Genomic DNA, 23,656 nt, shown 5'->3' on the forward strand with positions numbered 1-23,656 from the left:
CTGAACGCAGACTGTAAGGATTTTTGCAGGAGTGGGACCAGGGCTTTGCCGGAGAACTGTTGATGAGGCCTGAGGTGCATTTTTCCTGCATGCGAAAGAAGCGGGAGCTCGTGCATTTGTGCAGTGCCTCAGGAAAGAGCCAAGAGCAGTCAGCAAATGTACCAAACCAGGGTAACCATGTGCTGGGGCAAGCCCAGCCCCCCCCCCCCCCCCCCCAAATTCTCTGTGCTTCTGGTGGGAATGTCTGCCACCATTTTCTACCAGCACCACCAAGTGCCTTTTGACATATTAAAGACACGACAGGAACTGGGCTCCCGGGGGATCCATCGGTCTGATTTCTGTGGATGCTCGTACCCTGGGTCTATTTGGAGCAGAATGATTCATTCGGCTGCTTGCTGCTTAGGGCTCTGTGTCACTTCCCACTGTAGGGCGAGGGGTCTTGTCTGCTATCGTGGACTGGCTGGGGCTAATTTTGGGATAGATCTAGCATGGAAAAAATACTTTATGCAGCAAGACAGCAGCTGATTAAGCCTCTTCCACATTGGATACTGGTGTTCAGATGCTCCCAGGCAGTGAGAGTTATCCAGCAACATCAGGAAGATGTCCCATGTCATGTCCCAGATGCGCAGAGCGGTGACCTGCTGTGTCAGACCCTTGTCAAAGAGAACATGGGGTTTGCTCTGCACGGGCACAAGAAAGCCATCTGGTTTGGGATGGCTGAAGTTGGAGGGGACCAATGCTCAGTGTTTGCATTGTTCCTTGTAGGAAAAAGCCCCACAGAACTGTAACAACCAGCAGGCCAGGAACTTCAGCAAATGTCTCTGGGCTTCCCAGAAGAAGAGATGTAAGAAAAAATTCTCATTCCCAAAAGGAGTTTTGGAACTGTGGAGTTAAAGGGAACATCTCCATCCCCAGTGTGGCAAGGTGAAAGGCACTGCAGCAGGGCCAGCATGTCCAGCATGACGCTGCTCCAGCCACTTTGGGAGTCCTGGCCAAGGTGTGGGTCAAGCTGGGGCTCTGCAGAGTGACCCCCACAGCTCTCCTCTGCAGCTCCTTTCTGCTGATAGCTGCAAATTGCACACTGGAAAGGTGTTTTTTTATTATTTTTATTTATTTTTTTCCCTTTAAATCTTGAATCCAGCTGTAAATAATCCCATCTAGTGAAGGGTAAGACTTTGGTTGAGATATATTCCCAGAGCTTCTCCAGCCCGTGTGGGCAGTAGCCCTGCGTTCAGTGCAGTCGGGAAGGTTGCAGGGCACAGCTGGATGAATTAATTGCCTCACAGATGAGATGCATTTGCTGTGGTATAAATCAGCTGTCGCTTGTCAGGCATGTTCCTAGCTTATCAATGGGAAGCAAAACATTGCGGCGTAACAGCTCCATGAAAGGCTGTGTCCTGGAGCGGCACAATTGGTGGGAGCACGGGCTGCAGAGGGGATTACAAGATAAGCAGGCTCTCCCACTTCTCCTAAAAGCTTGACAGCTACCAGCAGCTGGCAGGAGAATTCCAGCCCTACATGGGTTGTAATAAGAAGATGAACCAACCAGAAAACAAGAAATATGACTGTGTTGGGTCTTACAGAGCCTTTCTGGAAGCAGGATCACAGTGGTCTTCTCCGAATCCAGGGACGTGCATGCGGGCTGAGGCAGCTTGCAGCCACCCCTTCGTTTCCCCTGAAGGTCCCTAAGGAAATGCTATCCCACAGCTGGGGTCCAGCACTGAGAAGATGTCGCTCTAACCCCCAGGGCTGATAAGGTAGGCAGCCATCTGTGGCATTACCTCCACTGCCAGCAGAACCTCTTCCCACTTGAGGCTTTCACTTGGCACACAGCATTAAGTGTTAGATGTGGAAAGAGCAAAGTGTGGGGGAGCTGCTGGTTTCATCTCCTCGGTGGGACTCTTGGTGGTTCTTATGTTTTTTTTTTTTTTCATAGTGAGATCAGATGTGGCACTTCCCTAAAAACATGGCAATCCACGGGAGAGTTCATTAGTTTGTGGCAAGTTGCAGCACTGAGGAAGCCAGTGGAAAGCAAAAGGTATTGCAAAGAGTTATCACTAAGGGAGAGGAAAACATGTCCCAAGGAAATAAACTCGGTGGAGCAAAACGTGGAACAATACAAAGCTGTAGAGGACAGGCAATAGGGCTGAATACTTCCTCAGAGTGAAAGCCCCCAGTCATCTGTTTTTAATGCCAATGATTGCTCTCTGCCTATTCAGTGAATACGTGGGACACATCTGTTCAGGACTCCACCTCTAATAGGACCAACAAATATCACGACTGCAGCTGGCTGAACTTTTTTTTACCACAATTACACAAAAATGTCTTTGTGATCATTGTACAGTATTGATAAGAGCACCAAGAGCAAAAATCAGTTTTGCCTGTTTTTAGGAGTGTGTTTTAATTTTAAGTGCCAGGGGATTATATCTCAAAAAGGACTTTCCCCTGAAAACAAACAAATAAACAATTAAAAAAAAAAAAAAAACACAAACCTAAAATGTAGATTTGAGCAGCTCTAATGATGACCAGCCTGCCTCAAGTCTGAGAAAAGTTTAAGAAGCAAGGAGAGAGGAGATGCCCACTTTCCTAAATTTGACACAGCCGTACACTGCTAACTTTCTTGGCCTTGAGTCTCCATCCAGTTTGTACCAACAGCCGAAAAAGCAGTATCAGGCTTGGAGAAGTGTTAAGGTGGATGAATCACACTCTTGCTGAGACTCATGCCAGTTAAAACATTGCAGAGGACTTTGGTTTTGGATCGTCAGGGTTTTCCTTGTGCTTTTCCCTTTATTTACTGGAAAATATATTGCTGCAAAGTCAAAGCAAAACAAGGTGCTTCTTGAGAAGGATTGCTGTAGCCAGCCCTGCCGCTGCTGTGGGCAGCACCCATGTCCACGCACCGCATGGCCTGGGAGAAGAGCCCTGTGCTTCAGCCTTGGGCTGCAAAGCCCCGCTCTGGATATGGATGTGTCTGGTTGTGAGGCAGAGGGTGACTTCTTCTTCTCCCTTCCCTCATCTTCTCAGCCAGGTTTCTGCCTCTTAGTTGTTGTATGTTGTTGTTGGGGTGTAATCCTGGTAGGTCTCCTGCCTGAGGACCAGGCTGGTGTTTTGGTGGCAGTGCAGCCCCTGGTCTTAGCTCTGGTGACCTTAGAAATAAGAGGCCAACTTCTTGAACATGCTGCTTGAGGAGCATGGGATAGGTCAGAGAATTCTTGGGCAGATCAAAAGCCAGAGATGTTTTTCTGACAGTCCTGGGGCTCCCTGTCATGATTTATGAATTATATATGCTCTACGTGTTTAGCCAAAGAGGCTCAGAAGGGGAACGGGCTGTTTGTGCAAGCAGAAAAGAGTGTGTGGCTTCAGAGAGCCACCATCCACCAAGAGGTACCATATCCATCTGCAGAGCCACCACAGTGCAGAGGTGTTCATCCAGCAGCCATCATTGTGCTCCTCACCACAGATCTGAGGTATGACTGCAGGTCCTGAGCAAATGTACTTGCTGAAATTCCTGGGCAGATGTTCTCCTCAGAGCTCTAGTATATCCCACAGGGCACAGCTCTCCTTTGGCGAGTGCTACGTGCCCTGGCAGGCTTTGAGTTTCATGTCCTCCTTTGGAGGCTGGATGCCCAAAGGCAAGCTGCTGGGCTCCTTGAGCTGTCGTCACAGTGGTGACGAGGGAAGCTTTCCAGATTCTGATGCAAAACAGGACAGGAAAACTCCTAATTATGAGGCCAGAGTGTTTCTGTGTGCACAGTACAGTAATCTCTGTATCCAGCCTGTGACTTCTGGATGGGTCGTAGTCCATCTAGCAGATAGTCTTGCAGTCGTTGAAGGCTTTGAGCAACAAAAACCCACCACATCCTGAGTCTGAGTAATTACCTGCTGGAACAACTTTGCTGTTTTGTGATCTAACACAAAAGCACCCGGTTTCAGCTTCCAGCATGTAAATCTTGCTTTTCCTTTGTCCGATAGAAGAGGAAGCCCTCTGCCAGAAAGCATCTCTCTGGGAGTTTTTTGTGAGCGATGACTAGCTCACCTCCCAGCTCCCTCCTGCAACAACTAAAGGCACTGAAAGCTTTCAGTCCCTACTGTAGGACAGGTTTTTCCATCCTGAACAATCTTTGTATTATTTTGTTGCGTCTCTCTGCTCGGTAAATCCAGAGCCACTTGCTGGAGGTGACCGGGGGGAGTCCGGGAAATCCAGCAGCTGAAATTTCAGTGGTCAGGCTATAGCCCTTTTTCCCATCAGGTATGGATCAAACTGGTTGGAGATGCTGCTTGATGACCGCTCAACCATGCTAGTGATTGAAAGGACGGAGACAGGCAGCACAGAGCCCACATTCAAGTCTAGCCATCCTGGTGTGAACCCTTAGGGAGAAAAACAAAGTCCCAGCCGGTGCTGAGGGAGCTATTCTGGGATAGCTGGGACACCATCACAGCCATTTTCTCTAAAAAAAATTCCTAAATCTGTGCTAAGAGAAGTGACTTTGCTGCTGTCACCAGCCCACCGCTGTCGCTCTTTGCAGAGAGGCTGAATGACTGGTGGGATTTGTTGCGTGAAGAACAACCAAATTTGCATTTTCTGCCATTTTGGGAAACTTGCTGTTTCCTCTTCTCTTAATGTCAATGCACAGTGGGCCCCCCAGGCACTTTAATTGTCTCAGAGTCACTGTAGAGTTGATACTAACACTATATGTGATGGATGGGGGGTAACCCCAGTAAACATTTATCACTGTGGAGCTGAATCAGAGAGAAAGAGCGCGCCTTGGCTTATTTTTTTTCCCCATACCGAGACAAATGTTGTCATCATACCATTCACGTAACCTTTCAGATGAACTTAGTAATCATGATATGTTTTGGTTTGGCTTCTTTCAGATTAAAACCCTGCCTTTCAGAAAAAGGAAACCATAAGTAAAATAACTCCAAAATTAGGTATTTCTGAAGGATAATTAGTGGTCTTCTTTCTTACCAAAAACAACCCAAGACTGTGCTTTAAATAATGCCTTGTAGTAATTCCTTCAGTGCTGTTCCAAATGTGATTAATTTAGCAGGATATTATCAGTATAGCATCCTACATTTCAACCCATTCTTTAGGGTATTATCTACAGTAATGACTACTACATATTTCTGCAACTCTTTGGAATGTCAGCTTGAGCTTATGTTGTAAATCCCCCCAGCTGGGTCTCCCTGCTTCAACAGTCTCACCAAGGGTTGTATTTAATGCATGCAAATTACTGACTGACCGTATTCCTTCATTCCCTGTTTCTGTAGATAGGGGGACCCATGGAAAGTGGATGCAGATACAGATCCCTGCCCCAGTTATTTCAATTGCATGGAAATATACAGGCACTATAATCCTAGCACTTCATTGCTTTGAGCAAAAAGCAATTTTATTTGCATCTAAAGTTCTGTAGTGAGGAGAACGGGTCTGTGTTTGTAAAAGAGCTCACTGCAAAAAGTGCCATTGTCCGTGCAAATATATAAATATATGCTATATAGGGATATGTGTGTGTATACACATACATCGGCATTGTATATACAGAAAGACACACACACATACTTAGGAGATGTGTATATAACACTCACTTATATACAAATCTATTCCCTGTTATGAAACAATCATCGAGATATAAACAAGAGAATTTAAGCCATGGATGGGCACGTTTTCAAGTGCTGCTGGAGGGTTTTATCTACAGTCCTGAAGAAGTGCTATCAAAACCTAAACAGGGCACTTATTACAAAGAAGTCTTTACGTAAGTGCTGGAGAGGTTTGCCGAATAGCCAGATGTTGTTGCAGAGACAATTCTCCTCCCCCTCTCCCCGCTTCTTTCCGACTTTAACAGTTCGATTAATTTTGCACATAAATCGGGGCTGATAAAGTTGCAAACTCCACCACATCTGGACACTGTTGAAGCCAGATCATTCGACGATGCACGTTAGTCGTCTTTAATCTCCCTTGAGAAAGTAAAAACTTCCACCAAGTCGTGCTGACCTACGCATATACTTCTGCGCTGTAAACACTGACATCTGGGAGCCGCTCTCGGCGAGCACGCAGCGATCTCCACCAAGCCAAGCGCTCACCCTTCGCTGTACAACAAGCCCGCAGCTGATGCCATCGGAGCGGGGCTACGACCAGCTCACTACGAAATTCCCCTCTATTTCCAACCCTCTGACTAACTGCCATCAGGGGACAAATCAAAGGTTTGCTATTTTTCTGGGGGAAGGAAAAATAAACGACTTCTTTGCGTACGCTGGTTAACGTCGCCTAAAGCAGAAACATTTCTCTACTCACAGAAGGACAGCAGAAGCAAGGCAAGCAGACCCGGTCTCCTCCAGCAACCCATTTTCTGGATCCCACCAGCGACCAGGAGCCCGGCTTCACGGTGTTGATCCGTTCATCCTCCCTTGCTCTCCTGCCTCACTGCTGTCAACTCGGCAGCCCCGAATTTGCGAGGCTGCCGGCCGGGCTGGCTGGGAAGGCGGACCCAGGCACAGCAAGCCCAGCTGTGCGTGGGGTCCGCCCAGGAACTGCAGCTCATGAAGAAACTCAGCCCCGCTCTCCTCATGAAATATATACAGATATGGGAGGGGGGGAGCTGGGGGAAGAGCTCCGGCTACGGGAAAAGGGTTTGATTTTTCCAACGATGGCACTGAGCTGCTCCGAGCAGCCCAGGGAGCTTCGGAGGGGACCTAATGTCTACTGCGCGCATCTAATCAGAATGGTGTGGGCACAGCTGCATGCCTCATTCATCTGAATAAAACACGGAGGGGAACGCTTCTGTATGCTGAGCTGTCATTAATTTGCTGATTTTTTCCCCTTTTAGAAATAAACTCTGTCTTTTAAGTAAGGTTCAACGGGCTCTGCTTTTCATAACTGGAAGGTTTAGGGCAACTTCTTCAGAAAGACCACATCACTATGAGCTTAGCCTAAAGTAGGTGCTTTCAACCCATTAAAGCAGCAGGATTTAAACATATCCTTATATGTTTTCCTGAATCAGGGCCTAAAATAATAACTTGGAGCCTTTAAATAGCTGCTTTCTCCCCAAGATCTCAAACTGCTGTACAAAAACTTGTGAGAAATATTATCCCCACTTACAAAAGGGAAACTGTGAAACATGGCAGAAATCTGACTGGCCTTGGTTGTTAACACAATCAATCAGTGGGAAAAGTAGGAGTAAAGTCCTCAAACTCTTGCCCTATGATCTATGCCCATCCTTCAGATCATGTTAAAATAACGATCAATGTAATCAAGCGGAGCAGAGAGAAAGACGATATTATTAAGATTTTTTGCAGCCGAAAGCCTGCCCTAGGGTAAGGCTAATTTTTTATAGCTATTGATAAATACAGCTATCACTCAGCATTCTGTCTCAGTGAGTCTCCAGCTTTCTATTTGCCCATTTCACATTTCATTTTTTAGTTCATTAATCAGTGTGTGGCGTGTACGTGATGTGGATACACATACGCTTGCGTGTATGTGGTGCATGACCAGAGAGCATTTTGCTCAGCTGGAATTGGAGGGCCAGGATTTGTACGGTCCTTTCTTTGCATGAATCTTTCTGGTAAACTGTTTTGTGTATTATTTGTGTAAATTATGCTCTTAGGGAGTTAAGTTACAGCATCTTTTCCCTTCATCTGTACTTAAAAGAGGAGGTGTTCGATGGGGTAGAGATATGGCCAATATGGCCATATGGGTATGCCATATGCCATGGCTATGCCATGGCCACAGAAGCACACCTCTGCAGAGAGCTGCTCCCTGTGCTCTCTGCTGCTTCAGTGCCCAGACACAGCTTAGCCTGTCCTCCATGGAGAAATGGCCTTCTGTCCTTACTGTCAGCTCACGTCCCGGGAAAGGTCCAAAACTGTTCTCCATCACTTGGTTGTCTTTAAATCAAGCTGGATATCTTCGCACGTGCTAAATAGTATTAACGTAGAAGGGATGGGGTGGCCTGAGTTATGACAGCTGAGGAAGGGTTGTTTAGGAATAAAGGACAAGCAAATGTTTAGTCAACTTTCAGAAATACATTATTTTCCAATCAGCATATTGAAATTGCAGTTTGCATGGTGGTTTTTTTGGGTGACCTGCCAGCTCTCTTCTTTCTGGCTTACAGCATTTCAGCATGCTCACAGCTCACTCGGGCTGCCAGCTGGATTTTTCAAATGGGAGCCCTTCCGCACGTTACGAGGAAGCTGGACAAGGCTTTTGCTGGGAACACCACAGATTATTCATGATCAATGGGAGCCTCTTTATAACCAGGAAGGATCCCCTGCTGCGCTGGTAAACTTGGAGAGAAATAATGTACTCAGCAGGAGCCTAGAGGGGCTTTAAACAATGGTGGACATTGAGAAAACACGCCGTACAGCTTGGAAGTGTGAGCGCGGGGAGGCTGAAGTGCTGGGTATTATTTGTCGAGCCACAGGACCTGGAAAGCCAGCAGGAAGCCTGAGCAGAATCCCTGCAGCCAGGTGCCCGAGCCACAGGCAGCGGGAAGTTTTCCAGGTGCCCAGCTTCTGGGCCAACCCAAATCCTCCGCAATGCTTCTCTGTTTATGCAAAATAATCTTAGGGAAAGATCTGTGGCCTGAGCCCATTGAAATGAGAGGAAAGGCAACAGCTGCCCCACATGGTGGCATCTTTACGAGGCAGTTGGGTTTCTACAGGAAGCTCTGCAAGGGGAAGCTCTTGGCGATGATGTTTGTCCCGCTCTTCCTAAACAGCTGTACCCACCCTTCAATAAAGTTCATTTTCAATCTGCTTAGCTGAGGCTATTGTAAACTAACCTCAATTGCAAAATAGGCAGAAGACGAGGCTGGGAGCTTGTTTCTTTCCCAACGCTGTGGTGTCACCCAAGGTTGAGGGGGAGCCCCCAGCATGTGCCCCACTAAACTGGGCCTTTCTCCGGCCAACAGCTCCTGTCCAGAGCACCTGCCTATTCCTCAGACCTTATCCAAGGAAAGACTGCAAACTAAAAATCCACCAGAGTTACTTGGAGAAAAGTTAGCAAGAACTCTGGGATTTAGCCTGAAGTGTCGAAACTCACGTTATAGAGCTTTGCTTCAATGAGAGAACACAGTGACCTTTGGAATAAGGCACTGGGGAGGAAGAAGAGATAAATGGTTATTTTTATTGTTGACTTGTTTATGCCTTTTGGTGTAAATTCCCCTGCTCCTCTATTAGTGATCTGGACAACCTCATAACTCAAGACGTACTGAAGGCTGGATTTAAGCTGAGCAATGTAAGGTTTCTGCAGGGTGGTTTTTAAGTTGCATTGTGGGAGCAGTTTTCCCTAAGTTCTCGTTTAGGAGCTGGAAGATATTTACTGGAGAAGTAAAATAAAACTGAGGCCACCTGAAACAATACAGCATATATTTAAACAAAGGTTTCAGACAGCCTGGGTTTCCACTGCAGGAGGCAAGGGTCTGCAATCCATCAATGGGTTGGAAGCTCCCAGTGTGGACACTGAACACCCCTGTGCAGGGCACCATCATGAGGGACTTTGCCAGACCCCAGAAAAGATGCTGGGTTTACTTCTGCATCAGAAGGTATTCCTTCAGCCCTTTTGATTGTTTGCATGTTGTGTGACTGGAGTAATATCTGTTGCATTTTCTCCTTTCTGTTTTTAATCTGTTGATATTAGTAGAAATCAGTGGTGATGCTAAGACTGAGTCCTGAGGCTTTAGATAAGGTCCATGAGTATTCTTGTTGTAGAGAGGTTTGTTCAATACTTCAAAAATTTCAAAGGCAGGCCTAAGCACTATGGCTACGTGACTGGATCAGAGACTTTGCTTCTATTAGTGAGCACAAATCCATGCTCATACTCTTAATTTATGTGTGCGTATTGTGTGGTTGTATTGAAACATCACAACTACTCCTAAGTTGTCCTAGCAGTTAATTTCAGTGTCTTCACTCCCCAGGAATTTCAGTGTCATCACTCCTCAATCTTATAAGCATGGTGTTAGTTTTACCGTGCCACCAGCAGCAGCCACCTGAGGAGGATGTGCACCCTGAAATGCAGATCTGATCCAGCAGGCATCCCCATCCTGTGTTCTTAAGGACACTGGCTCCAACTCTCAAGGGTTTAATAAATTCAGATGCTATTGCCTGGGAGCTGAAGGCATTTGTCATAGAATCGTAGGATCATAGAATCACAGAATCATAGAATGGCTTGGGTTGGAAGGGACCTTCCAGATCATCCAGTCCAACCCCTTGCCATGGGCAGAGACACCTCCAGAGGTGACCTAACTTTTCCTAGGCTGTATACAACAGGTTTCTTGACCAAAGATGCATCAAGATTAAGTAAATGCCTAATCTGCTCATCTCTACTGTTTACAACATTACTACCTTGCTGTTGTTACTCTTGTTCAATTCTGAACCAAAACTGCTTATTTGTTCCTGTGAAGTTTCAGGTTTTTCTCACTGCTTTCTTTTTGCTGTTTTTGGAGCCACTCTCAGTAATTTTTCATCCATACTGCTGATGTTCTTGTCCAGATTCTTTCAAAAATGTGGATTAGCTTTGGCTTTTTATCTTGTATGCATGGATGCAGTTCTACCATTGGTAAAGTTAATGGAAAACACGGCTATCAATTTCAATTGCTTTTTTTTTTTTTTTTTTTTTTCCCAAAGAACACCCAAATCTCTTTTTCACTCTCCAGTTTCCTTTCGATGAGCTTTTCTTTCTCTGAATAATTAACTAAATAGTGTTTTTTCTACTGTTTAATGGCCATTTCATACAGCTATTTAGATGATACAGAAGGAGGAAGAGGGACTTATATGAGAAAAGGATTTCCCTTTTATTCTTTTTGAACCTACTTTTCCTCCTTCGTCCTGCACTCTTCCATGCTAAAGCAGCTACTCAAGTGTGATACTTTCTCCATTTCCCCTTTGTGTTTTCTTGGGAAACCTACACAAACACTTTTTTTCTGCTCCATCCATACCAGTGACACCACTTGCAGACAGACACCAGGGTCTTCGGTGAGAATCGGGCTTTGGAGATGAAAAGCACAAACTGTCATCACATCAGCTGGAGGCCTCCAGTTAGCAAGCACCTTCAGGTCGGAGGGAATAGCTGGCAGAGGGAGGCATGAACAGTTTGACAGCGTGAATCATGATCTTTGTATTGTGAAATTATCATAGGATCCAGGAGCCTGAACCACAGATCAGAAATGTGCCTTTGAAGGCAAACTCCTGACCATCCTGCTTTGGCTCAGGGCAGGCACGCACTGGGGTTATTTCAGCAGCAGCTGAACTGGGAGGTGCAAAGGGTGCCCAGTCCCAGGGAGCAGACTGGGGGAACCCTAAAAAACATCCTCTAAAATAGATATGAAATGGATGCCAGGTCTAAATAGAGCCTGACTGCAAGAGTGGTTGTGTCTAGCTTTGGGGAAAACATTAAAGCTTATTTTGACCAAACAGAAGTCTTAGAAGTACTCTTAAAAGCACTACTGTGCTGGAACCAGAGCTGGCTAAGGTTTGGGTGCCCTGCCATGATACGGCACTGAAAAAATACCTTCCCAACCTGGACACCGGTGATAAATTCTGACCAACTCTCAGCCTTTCAGGTCCTTCAGGAAAATTTGCGTGATCAGCTTGTTAGACCTAGAGCTGTTCTTGACTGTTGAACTTTATTCACAGGTCTGATGATCACTTGGATGGAGAGACCTTTCATTTTGCCTCAGTTTATCTATAAGAAAAGACTGTTAGCCCACTTTGCAGGCTGTGTGTGTGGGAAATGTGGCTCAGGAGGAGCACTCTGTACAGCTGTGGGGCCTTTGATGCTTACCAAAGAGCTCGTTGTTGCATGCTAGTTTGTCATGAGGACATCTCACACTTCCCTCTAATGCTCCCCAGGATATAATGTACGTGAGGGTTTCCCAGGCAGTTGGTCATCTTGATTTGGATACTCTTACTGGTACCCTTTTCCAGCCTATGTAGTGTATTCCTTCTCCAAATCCATACTACGCCACATCTCTACTTTTTAGGAATAATAAGAAAAATTAAAGCTGAAAATAGTTTTTGAAATGACTGGATGTTATAACTGCAAAATATTACTGTACGTTATTGATAATGTTGTTTCCATAATAAAAATATTTAATGCAAAGTATGAGTTTCACATAAATATTTCCATTACGTTGCTGATATGGATCTGAAAAATTTCAGTATGCACATCCTGCAAATGCGAGTGTAATTGATACAAGGTATGTATCTTAATGTACATCTTGAGTAAACATAAGAAGACCATACCCTAATGGAAAACAGACTTTGTCTTACAATGTGCAATCATGCTTTTACATCTAAACTGGACTTTGGGTTTAGAAAACAAATCTTAAATCAATCCTATTCAAAGGACAAATCAGAGTTCACATATTTGTAAAAAACTTTTGTTCTAGGCAAGCCTTTTGTGAAAAAGCTTGGGAAACTCCATCCAGCTACAGTGGTGGAGGGGTGGGAAAGGAGGTATCAGTTCAAACAATCTGAGGAAAAAGTTGAATAAACATTGAAGACAACAGAATAGAAACCAGACGCCAAATATTCATTCATGGGATCTTCAAAGGGGATTTTGTGATTTATTTTAATTGTTGTTGAAAGAGAAAGATTAATTTTTGGATGAAAAATGTATGCAAATTCAGCCCTGGTTAATACTAAAAAAAAATGTTTCCTGCTCAAAGCACAAGAAAGCAAAACAAAGAAACTCATACTATCAGTTCTTCAGTCCCCTGAAGTGGCCTTTAACCTGGGTTTGAAAAGGGTGGGTAGGAAAAAAAAAAAAGCTACATAAGTATATAGAAAACATCGTGCCTCAATCACGGCACAAATCTGGTGCAAAACCAGAAAACTTTAGGGGAACTATGAAGCATCTCCTGAGAGTCTGAAATGAAGTTTGAACTATTAGGAACAGATAGGAGGAACCTCTTTGTCCAGTTTGCCAGCTGGACAGGGGCTGTGTGGGCACCATGGGGTTCTGAGGGAATAAACCCAAAGGCTGTGATAATGGTGTGGATCTCTCAAACCCAAAGGCTGCAGTAATGGTATGGATCTGTCACATGCACACTGTGTGTATATATATGCACACACACCAGGAACATTTTGACAGTCTGATGTTCAGGAGGAGCTGAGGGGCAGGGCTGCTGAACATCCCTCTGAAAAGACAGAATCACTTGAAAGCACAGTGAGGGTTTGTTCCTGCTCAATGAGAAGAAAGGAGATCGCTGAAGCTTTTATTAAATAACAGCAGAGACTTCCCAAGAGGTGAACTCAGGGGATTTTAACTACTTAGGTACCTCTCGGGCAAGCATGATGGCAGCCCGTCCATGAAGGGACACACTTCAGGCACAATGGGAAGGGAAAAGAATGCCTAGCTGGATTTCACAGCTCCGCCTGGTAGGAGCCCATGGAGAACGTAGGGCAGGAGAGGGTAAGTAAAAGCAAACGAAGCACAGAGGAGTCCTTTGGTGCCTGTAAAGGGGTGACGTAAAGGAATAAGAGCAGAAAAAACAACAGGCTGGTGGGCTTTACAAAAACAAAAACAAAATCGAGCTGCATCTCATGGGAAAGTTGATAGCTAGTGAGAGACACTCTGTAAAGTGAAGCATCAAGTTGTCTTACTACAGAGGTCAGCTAGGATGGATGCTGCATGGAAAACCTATGTGAGTGCATCAGAAACTCCTCGATGACCTGAGAACCAGGAGAGGAAGACAAGAAGCATCTCCATGTTACAAACATGTAACTGAATGAGGACGAGTGCAGACACGACCACGCAGGGGACAGCTAAAGGCCTGTCCCTGCGGATGGGAGGCATGAAGCTGCTTCAGGACGAACCGGCTGAAGTCTCTCCCTCACGGCCGAGATGCCCGGCCGGGCCCTCCACGAGGGGACTTCAGCAGGCGGCCGTGAGGCCGGGGCAGGGAGCCAGGGGCCTCGATAAGCCCTGCGCTGGAGCACCGAGCGCCGACACCCGGGGCGGGCCGGGGCAGCGGCGCCACCTTTCCCCGGTGCCGCCGTGAGCCCGCCCCGGCCGCGCTCTCTCTAGGACCTGCGATGAGTTTGCCCGCCGGAGCCGGCCTCAGCGCCTGCGCGGAGGGAGGCGGCCGAGCCCCTTATCCCCATGGAGAGCTCCGAGACCGAGCCGAGTGAGAGCCGCCCCGAGGAGGACGGTGCCGCGCCCGGCAGCGAACCCCAGCCCCCGGACATGGTGAGGGTGCGGGGGTGGCGGCCTCGGCCCGGCTGCCCCCCGCCGCGGGCCTCTGGCCTCGGCGCGGCCTACCCCGGGGGGCCGAGCACCGGCCTTTCCTGAGCGCGCTGCCCGGCCGCCGCGCCGCCGGACCGGGAAGAGGTCGCGGGGCTCGGGCGGAGCGGGGAGGCCGGGCCCGGGGGGGAGGTGAGGCGAGGCCCGCTGGCTCTGCACCGCTCGCCGCGGGGCTACAGGTGGGAAGAGCCCTTCTCGGCTGCTCGGCTGCCCCTCTGAGCCCGCTTTTCTGGTCGGTGTCGGAGGGGTTTGTGCCCTGCCTGCTCGTCTCTGTGGCGATAATCGTAATTACTATTTTTTACTCCTCGGCCTGCGCCCCCACACCACCCCGAATTGTACAAAGGGATCCGTCTCCTGGCTGGGTTCGGCTAGAGGTCCCCGGAGCTCTCTGCCTGCCCGGGGGGGCATGCAGTCCTAACCGGCTTCTGCCTGGTTGTGTGAGAGATAACCATCGTCCTCTCTGAGATTTAAAAAACAACAACAAAACACACAGAAATCTCATTCAGGATATACTGTTCTGCTTGTGAAAGTGGAGTAGTGGCTGTGTGCATCTCAGGTGTCCGGATGAGGAATTCACTGGTGGTAGGGAAGTGACTGAGTAGGAAGTACTGAGAACTGTTTGTATTTTTTTTAAAAAAAAAAAAAAAGTTACTTTGTTACTTGTAGGAAACATATTCATTCTCTGTCTTCCCAGTTCCTGATGACTAAAGGTGTTCAAAGCTGTTTGTTGACTTTGTTTTATCCCCAAAGTGGGTTTTCTGTGTTAATTTGCACTTGTGGCAGAAAACATAGGTATAAAATAAAATGCTGCCGGAGCCTTTATTCTGTAGAGACCTGCCACTGAATGATAGTGGTGTGGGAGAAGGGGAGGTAGGGCTGGTAGCTTTTGCTTTGTGTGGCTAATGTTACATGAATCTTTATTTTCCTCCCCTAAAAAGATGGAAGACTGTTTAGCAAAAAAAATGGAAATCACTGTTTCAGAAGCAGAAAAGCGGACTGGGAGGAATGCCATGAACATGCAAGAAACATATACTGCTTACCTCATTGAGACAAGGTGGGTGATGAGAACTTGCTCTCAATTGACCTGGATGTGCCATTCCAAACAGGATCTCCCTCCTTACCCCATGAAAACATTCAGGTACAGCTGATGAGGGGATTTAGTTGGTTTATGATTTGTTACGTGATAACAACGTACTCTGGAGGAGTTTTTCTTGCAAAAACTTGGCATCTGATCTGCAGTTCGTTCGATACTAACGCTGGTTTTGCCTAACTGCAATGTAACTCTACATCTGAAGCTAGGTGGAAAAATGTGTGCTTGGAAGGTATTGCTTTAACACAGTGTCAACAACTGCATGGATAAATTTATATCCATATATATAACGTTGTATATGCAGCTTGCATGTGAGAGAGGTTGTGCTTTGTGGTCTAAAGTAATGGTTAGACTTGTTTGGGATCACAGGGAAATAAAGAAGTCTCTTGACTTACGTCATGTGTTCAAAATTTACTGCTCCACTAGTGTTTGAAGTGTATGTGGTGATCAGATCAAGCAGAGCTCCTTTAAATGTTCTAGGGTAAGGGTTAATTAACTATTTCCTTCCTTTGTACTAGTTTGAACTTTCACTGGAGAATCTACTGCTTTCAGTCGTCTTCTGTTAGTAAGATTAATAATACCAAGTATGGTTAATGCACCTAGTACCTCAAATACAACTTGCAATTTTAAGTGTTGAGTAGTGAACAAAGCTTAAAAATCTCTTACATATAGCTCCTTCCCAGTCACAGATGATCCTGCACAACAGGAGTCAGGTTATTCAGCTGAAGCGAGGATTTCAAAATTGGACTTTATTAGGAGTTTTTATCTGTCTTCTTTACATTAACAGTTCTAACTGTTGGGCCTTGCCTCAGGAAGGATGGGCTGTATAAATAAAACTCCCTGAAACAAAACAGTTTGAACTCTTCACAGCCTTAGCAAAATGCAGCCTAAGTCTTCTAGTTGCTAGCTCAAAGGCTTCTCAATTTGTTTAGCTGATGAAGTGATGTACCAGCCGTACGGACTGTGGTCAGACCTATGGGGAAACATTTACTGTATTTTGCTAAACTTACACTGTACTTCTGCTTTGGATTTTAGTCATGTTTTTAAAATACTGTAGCTCTTTGACACTTGTTGAGATGTTTTAAAAATACTTTTACAGTGCATTGATATCAAAGACCATATCTTCTCACGTAGCTAATGCTATTTTTCCTTTATTGGTATTTCTCAGTGAAAAGAGAAGGAAATTGGATTCACTGGTATCTAATTGTGATATGGAGTATACTCTGGGGGCGTCTTTATGCAGCCCTAGAGCATGCTGACTGCATCTCCTTTCTCAATCATCCTTACGTTACCTTAAACTCTCTCCTGCTGGTCTTTCCCAGTGGTTCCTTCCTAGTGGCAAAACTGTTTTGCTGCCCAGATTGCCTTCTTTCGTTAAGATTTATTTTGTTCTGTGGTCAGCAAATACCAAGACCAATTACATGTTTGTCACAGCACTATTGAAAATGTGGGTTTGTCACATCTCTAATAAAATAGGTACTCTATTCCTTTTGCTGAGAAGGCAAAATTTCTTGCATAAATATAATTGCTGGCTATTAAATGTGCTTCCTGCTGAGCCTGTAGCTGTAGGTGGGCTTCACAGCAATTTGTATGTGGGTAATAGGATATTTTGGAGCTGAAGAATAAAACTCAGTTTATAGTAATATAAAGGACAACCACTTAATAGTTGTGTTACACTCCTGTGAACTGGGGTTCCGCTGTTACTGCTATCTAGGATTTAACTCCGATCTGAATCGAAGAGTTGTGTGCGACTTTGTGAATGAGGCGCAAGATGGATGCAATTAAAGCCACCATGTATTTGTTACAGAACAGGAGCTGACTACTTCAACTTTTGACATGTTAGTTTTGCTAGCTCAGACAAAGCTGTTTTCAGAATATAATTGATGATATTGCTTCCTTTTTCTTTTCAAAATGAGAAGATTTATTACAATTCTTATATTTTCATGCGACTTGTTGATTTTTTTGTGATTGTGCACCTTGACGTAGTTTTTTTTTTCTTTTTATGAGACAAAACAAACTTCACTGCTGTAGACCACCAGAGTCTCGGCAAATTCCAAGGGTCATGCTTCCTGAAAGCATCTCCTTTAGTCTTGGTTTACACCTTTCTGCATTAGCCTAGTGGATTTTTGTGGTGAGCTATTTCCGTTCAATTAGTCTTGAAGTCAGTTTGTTTCACAGCTTCCGTTAAACTATACAGTTACTTAAAAATAACTCAGCTCTTACATTCACCCTGTGAGAACAGATGAACGCTTCCACCTCTTTGTGTGAAATGGCATTAAGGGAAATACAAATTCTTATCATTAAGATGTGTAACTAAATATTCCTTCTTGCAATGCAGGTGCTCGGTGTATCAGTTACTTCCTATAAGGGAAAATCCAGACCTATAAGGGAATATCCAGACCCTCTAAATTCACAATTGTTTGCCTATTAGAAATTTAGGCATCTGTGTCTCATACCAGAATCTTCTTCAAGCTGCAAGAACTGAAATGGTGTAAAACTGAGAATTTGACTCCCTGGCTCGTACATTCTTATTTTTTTGTGACAGGGCTGAAAATTAACCAGGATATACAGGACCTCTAAATGCTCTGTGTTTGAACTGCAGTCTGTTTGATTTAATTATAGTCCATACAGGGATGCCTTTCTTTCCCATACTCCATAAACAGCTTCTCCTGTAGTAGTAGGACACTTCATCACGCTACCTCTGCTTCTGTCCTTGCTGGCTTTCAGCTCTCTAGCCTTGTCCTGGGGGTGAAGATAGTGAATGTAATTACTTTTTCTTTAGTGTGTGTGGCTTTATGAAAAAGTAACTCAACTTTGTGCAGCCTGGTAGTTGACTTCATGAAGACTACTCTGAGAGAAATGGGCTTGGAAACCAGTAGCTAACTAGGTCAGAGTTCAGTGGCACTGATGTAGCACCATGGGACTTTAGGAATTTATCCCTTGCTATCCTTTCTTTGAGTTCCTTTCCCAAAGTCTCCTGTTGCATGTTGCCCAGCATGTGTTTCCTGGGGGTAGCACAGAACAAATGCCCAAAGGGGCATGTTGTCTTCTAGTATAACTGCAAAAATGCAGCTTTCTCGTCGGGAAGATTGTTGGCTCCATCCAAAGGAAGTGTTAGGAAAAAAAAAAAAGTCTGAATTCAGTATGAGGTTTGAACAGGGGAGAGTCAGGAGGCGGAAAAAAGATGGAAGAGTTGAAAACTCAGTTTACTGCTGGTTTTCACTCAATTGATATTGTGAATCATTAGCCTGCCCAGTAGATGTGTATTTTAATTAAAACCAGCACTCTTTAGCTGATGATTTTCATGGTGAGGTGACTTTTTTTTTTTTGTCACCTTCTGACAGGAGAACTGCCTCTTTGCCTTACAGCTTGCCAGGTACCTTTTGGTGACTCACAAAGTACATAGTCGATATGTAACGATCTTTCTTCTGTTTGTTAAGAGGCTGAAATGCATATACTGCTTTTTAGATATTGAATGGAAAAAGCGTCCTTGAATGGTATTCGTCTTCACAGAGCGTGAACGTTATCCACTGCAGGGGAGTGGAAGTAGCTGCAAGGTCAAAGGCTGAAAGCTCATGTACTGCCTCCCGAACTGAAGCGGTGATTGGCTTTATAGGGAAATAAACTAATATATTTCCTTCTCTTCTGATTCAATATCTTGCAGCCATTCCTCCTTTTATTGCATTAAGAATTGTTTAATGGCTCGTTTAAGATAATTAGTTTTAAATGGCAAATGGGAAGAGGTTAATTAGATGGACTGAAGTTTTCACATTGGCATGTCAAATTAAGGCAAATGAACACGGCTTTTGGAGTAATGTAATTTTCTAATCACTTACGATAACATCAGTTATGAATGTAAAAGCTGGAGGTTTCAATTTTGTCTTTTAATTTTTTTTCAGGCAGGTTGGTTCATTCAATGAATAACGTGCATTGTTAAAACTGTACTTAGAGGGGAAACACATGGTTTTCCTGCCTGAACACTGTACAACTATTATATTGTGTTTTTAAAACCAAAACAAATTGAGAAGTTTGACTGACCATCAACAAGTGATTATAATCTTAATTGAAACTGGTCTGCAGTACTTGTATTTAATGGTAGAGTTCATAATGTGGTCTAAAAAATTAGATGGTAATGAAGGTATTAAGTATAACGAGTACTTTTGTGGATTTCCACTTCCTTTCTGGAGCGGTGTTCCTGGGGAGAAACACTCTTGTAATTGGTGATATTTTATGGTCTCATAACCTAACCAGGTGGAGACACTTTTTGGTGCAATTAAAAAAAAAAAAAAAAAGGGATTTCTCTTATTGTGCTTGCCTGTCCCAAATCCATCCTTGCAGTTTCAAACTCTTACTTAAACCTTGTTTAAAAGGCAGTTGTGTGGATGTAGGCTTATAACTGGGGGCTGTTCAGTACTTTCCTGCCACAGCTTTCCAAGGAACTGCTGCTCCTCTCCTTTACTCAGCTGTGCAGTCTTGTGCAGAATCTGGTTACTTTTACTTTGTCAAAGCTTGGGTGGGAGGGGGATTTTAAGCTAGTGTTAATAACTTTAAAATGCATCTTAAATGTATTCAGATGGGTTAACAGGAGAAGCATAGCTGCTTCTTTGGATGTTGCACAGCTGTCCTGAGATGTTGCCTTCCCCCTGCAGCTGCTACCAGGGAAGTTTCACTGCCTCTTGGAAAACAACTGGGGTGGGTGCTGCCAGGGCAGAGGCAGCAGCAATCCCCATCCTGCAGAGACGGCACGGAGTGTAGTATGTGCATGGAAGACTCTTGCTGAGGTGTACTGCGATTAGGGTGTTGCTTTTTGCAATGGGAGTTAGGGCAAAGAAGAACTGCAAAGCTTCTGGAGATCTCTGGATGAGCGAGCATCTGTCTGCCTGTGCTGCTGTCACGTTCCTGTCATCTTAGTTCTCATCTTGAGTGAAAAGCAACTGTGCCATATAGCAGTAAAACAACAAAACAAACGCATGCTTCCAAGGTAGTGAGAATATTTATAGGTTAGAATAAAAGCAGTAAGTATAATCAGAGAGGAGAAGTGGTGTCAGTCTTTGCATACTGTGTTGAGGATGCTGTATCAAGTGTTGCTTATTAAAAAAAAAAAAAGCTACACAGGCAAGTTTGGCCTGCAAGGTTCTCTAGTAGTCATCTAAACTGCAATTTAATCTATTTCTTTAGGGTGCAAAATGAGGCTTGTGTGCCCCTAATCAAGACTGTAAAGCTTGATTAACTTTGATTTAGGTTAGCCTAGCCTCCTGTACACGGATCCATCTCCTCAGAACAAACTGAGGCTGGGCCTTCACCTGGCCAGACTTCAGTGTGGGCAGGGAAGATGTAGTGAGCAGCATGATCTGGGTGGCATCTTCAGTCTGCTTCCTTCCTCCTTGAATTCTCGAGGCCTCTCTTGGACACAAAACTAAAGTAATAGGGTCCCTGAGTCACTGCTGCAGTAGTACGAGTTTGCTGTGACTTAGGGCTAGGTATCTATAGAGCTGTGGTCTTACCTTGCTGAAGCCCTACACTTCTAGACAGCTTTTCAAAACAATTTAATTCCTATTTAATTTCTTGATTCTTTTTTCTTTTGGTGCATAGACTGAGATGTTGCTACTGATTTAGATAACGAATGTGTTGTTAATTCTGGCAGGTATAAAGCTGGTGTAGCAGGCTGCTTGAAAAAGCAAAAAACACATTTAAGACTCCAAATGGTCTGTCTTTGTGGCTCCTAGTGTATAGTTAACTCTGCAAAGCAGCCATGAAGCATTAAGGGCATAATTTACACTGAAGCATTCTCCTGTCAGAAGGCTGCTCTCTCTTACAGTGACAGCTTACTGATGGTGTGTTGACCTGAGCCATTGCAAGTGATAAATGAAGTGCTATGCTATTAAAATATGTGATGATCCTATTGATGTTTTGCCTTCCTTCAGTATTTGTAGGAACGCATGGGAATCTGGAATATAAGTGCGTCTCTTCTGGCCTGCAGTCTGTGTTAATAGATGTAGAGGACGTGCTCTTTATCAAGTAGACCTGAGTCTATGAAGGAGCTTTAAATTTTATAAATAGATTCTTCTTGATTTCATTTCTCTGTCTTCTGTTTGTAGCAGAGTGTTTTTTTTTTTAGTTCTTTTCCTAGACTTGTGGTGCTAGATTTACTGGCAATAAATGATGATCGAGAGTTTTAAGGAAAATACAGGTCAACTTCTTCGTGATAAAGCTGACTTGGCAAGATGGCTGTGGGGAGGAATGGCAGTCCCTGAGCTGGATAAGGGAAGGCAGATTGGCTATGGAAAACAAGTGACGTAACTTTATACTGCTTATTTATATTATTATTATTATATTGGTATGAGAGTGCTATATTGAGACCACTTACAAATGCATGCTACCAGAGTTCTGGATAGGTCTTTTCTAACATCTTGTGAAGTTGTGCTTCTTTAGAAGTGCACTTGAAAATGGAGTAGGAATGTCTGGACCAGAAACTTTCAAGAAAGGAACTCTTCATTCTTCTCTGAGGTGACCTCATTGATGCTGTAGGGGCTCACAAGATTATTCAGAAGGTGATAAATGTACTGCCTTGGGAATTGGTTGGATCATAGGCAGAAGAGAACTTCTAAGTACATGCTGTGTTGAAATGAGACAGCCAAATGGACTTTTCTGAAGAGTTAGCATTCAGGAGATAGAAAACTTTATGTTCAAAGTTGCTTATGGCAATAAAAATGTGTAGAATAAGTTAAGTGAAAATAACCACAATCAGCAGTATCTTTCCTGTAGGGCTCATATTAAGAAGGAGGAAAAACAAGAATGATATATATATATTTATTTTTTTAAAAAAAAGGAAAGCAAACTTCCTTCTTGCAGTTTACTTTGGGAGGGACTTAGTAAGTGTCTGTCACTCTGATGTGTGTCTGAGTTGTGTTAGTCTGCCATAAACTGTCAGTAGGGTATGCATACCTGGCCGGCCTCTAGTTATGAGGTGATGCAGTCAGTTTTAAATGTGAGCTTAAGATTTTAAATAAATGAGTAGCAAAGCTCTCCTTTTACAGAAAAACCAAAATTGGAAAGAGTAGTCAGTTAAACTAATGCATATGCCCATCCTGGGGTTGCATTTGTTGTGTCCAGGAAATGGTTGTACATAGGAGTGACGGAGATATCTGATAGCAATGGACTAAATGCACCCTACAGTTTCTTCTTCCCGTTTTGTTTTGGAGAACCACACCTGAGGTCAGGATCAGAAATCCTCCTGCCTTCATTGTAAGGGTAGCTGCAGTCTGCTCCACTCGGTGTGGTGCATCTGCCTGGCTTCAGGCAAGTCTCTGCTGGACGCTGCTGCCCTAGTACGTCGTAGTAGTAGTACGTAGCAATAAGTAGTAGGACGCATCTGCAGCGTGGATGAACCCTTTTGCAACATGGCTGCATTCTCAGAGCTGGCCTGGCCTGCATTTTTATTCTCTTCCTATTCCTGTTTGCTTGTGCAGTATGTTCTCAGGCAGGGTCTACGTAATCCTGTGGTGTATTGATGGTGGCAGTCTTGCTTAAGTGTCAGTAATAACCCATGCAGAAGTAGTGCTCTTGAAGCCTCTGTAAGTCTGTGCAAATGAGTCATAGCTGCCGAAGTTGGAAATTTGAAGGTTCCCTAATTCTGAAGTACTTGTATGTGAGTGTCTCGAATGGTCAAATTATTTACCAAATCCTGCTGGGAGTTTCTTTTCTAGGAAAGGCAGGTTTGCATCTTCAGCTCTTAGCCAAGCAACTAGTCTACTGGGGCCTGATAGCTTAATTCGTTATCTACATAAATTAACCTCCGGCCCAGCAATAGTACAACCAGCAAATACGTGCTTTTCAAGAATTGGATAACTGAAATGTTTAAATAATGCAATGTTTGTGTAGCGAGGAACGCCACACAGCCTGTCAGCCCAGTGCTAAGCTAAACGTACTCTCTCTAAATTATCATGGTCGTAGTTACATTTTGAGTCAAAATACTCTGTAATAAGGAAATTCTTCCTACAAACATACAGTAGGCTGTTTGTAGTGTGACTTAGTGGCTGTCAGCAGCATGCTGGCCTTTTTTCCTAAGTCAGTCGGAAACAGTTTGAATCTGCAGCAGTTTAGGTTGAATTGTTTTTATGAGTACATTCTTGTTCTTTATTCTTTCTCCCTGCAAATTTTCTTCCTACAACTTCAGTTACCTTACTGAAGTTCAACCCTACTAATTTTTAAAAATTCCAATTGTGTAATTCTGTATTATATTAATTCAATCTCAAAGTGGAACCACAATTTATTTTTCAAAGCAAGAGGATATAGCAGTGCTGTTCCTCTCTAATAAGAGTTCAGAA

General features: G+C 44.3%; 2 protein-coding genes and 2 long non-coding RNA genes across 4 annotated transcripts in view; 3 read left to right on the forward strand and 1 right to left on the reverse strand.

Moving 5' to 3' along the window:
* LOC118169711 overlaps positions 1-1,085 on the forward strand; it is a 2,520-nt gene extending 1,435 nt beyond the window's left edge. Inside the window, exon 3 of the long non-coding RNA XR_004752239.1 lies at positions 766-1,085. This is a non-coding gene — a long non-coding RNA (uncharacterized LOC118169711). The remainder of the gene's footprint in view (positions 1-765) is intronic.
* LOC118169692 (TGF-beta receptor type-2-like) overlaps positions 1-6,432 on the reverse strand; it is a 27,276-nt gene extending 20,844 nt beyond the window's left edge. Inside the window, exon 1 of the mRNA XM_035331198.1 lies at positions 6,293-6,432. Coding sequence (XP_035187089.1) covers positions 6,293-6,344 — 52 coding nt within the window. The 5' untranslated portion in view covers positions 6,345-6,432. The remainder of the gene's footprint in view (positions 1-6,292) is intronic.
* On the forward strand, positions 5,726-7,325 carry LOC118169710. The gene is made up of 2 exons (XR_004752238.1): positions 5,726-6,201; positions 6,295-7,325. It is a non-coding gene; the product is annotated as an uncharacterized LOC118169710 (long non-coding RNA).
* A 6,543-nt stretch (positions 7,326-13,868) lies between these two features.
* The window catches only part of SNX4 (sorting nexin 4), a 34,045-nt gene continuing 24,257 nt past the window's right edge, over positions 13,869-23,656 (forward strand). Inside the window, exons 1-2 of the mRNA XM_035331203.1 lie at positions 13,869-14,185; positions 15,178-15,293. Of these exons, the coding sequence (XP_035187094.1) occupies positions 14,099-14,185; positions 15,178-15,293 (203 nt within the window). The 5' untranslated portion in view covers positions 13,869-14,098. The remainder of the gene's footprint in view (positions 14,186-15,177; positions 15,294-23,656) is intronic.

The sequence above is a fragment of the Oxyura jamaicensis genome, chromosome 7 (assembly GCF_011077185.1).
Source record: "Oxyura jamaicensis isolate SHBP4307 breed ruddy duck chromosome 7, BPBGC_Ojam_1.0, whole genome shotgun sequence".
Classification (NCBI taxonomy): Eukaryota; Metazoa; Chordata; class Aves; order Anseriformes; family Anatidae; genus Oxyura; species Oxyura jamaicensis.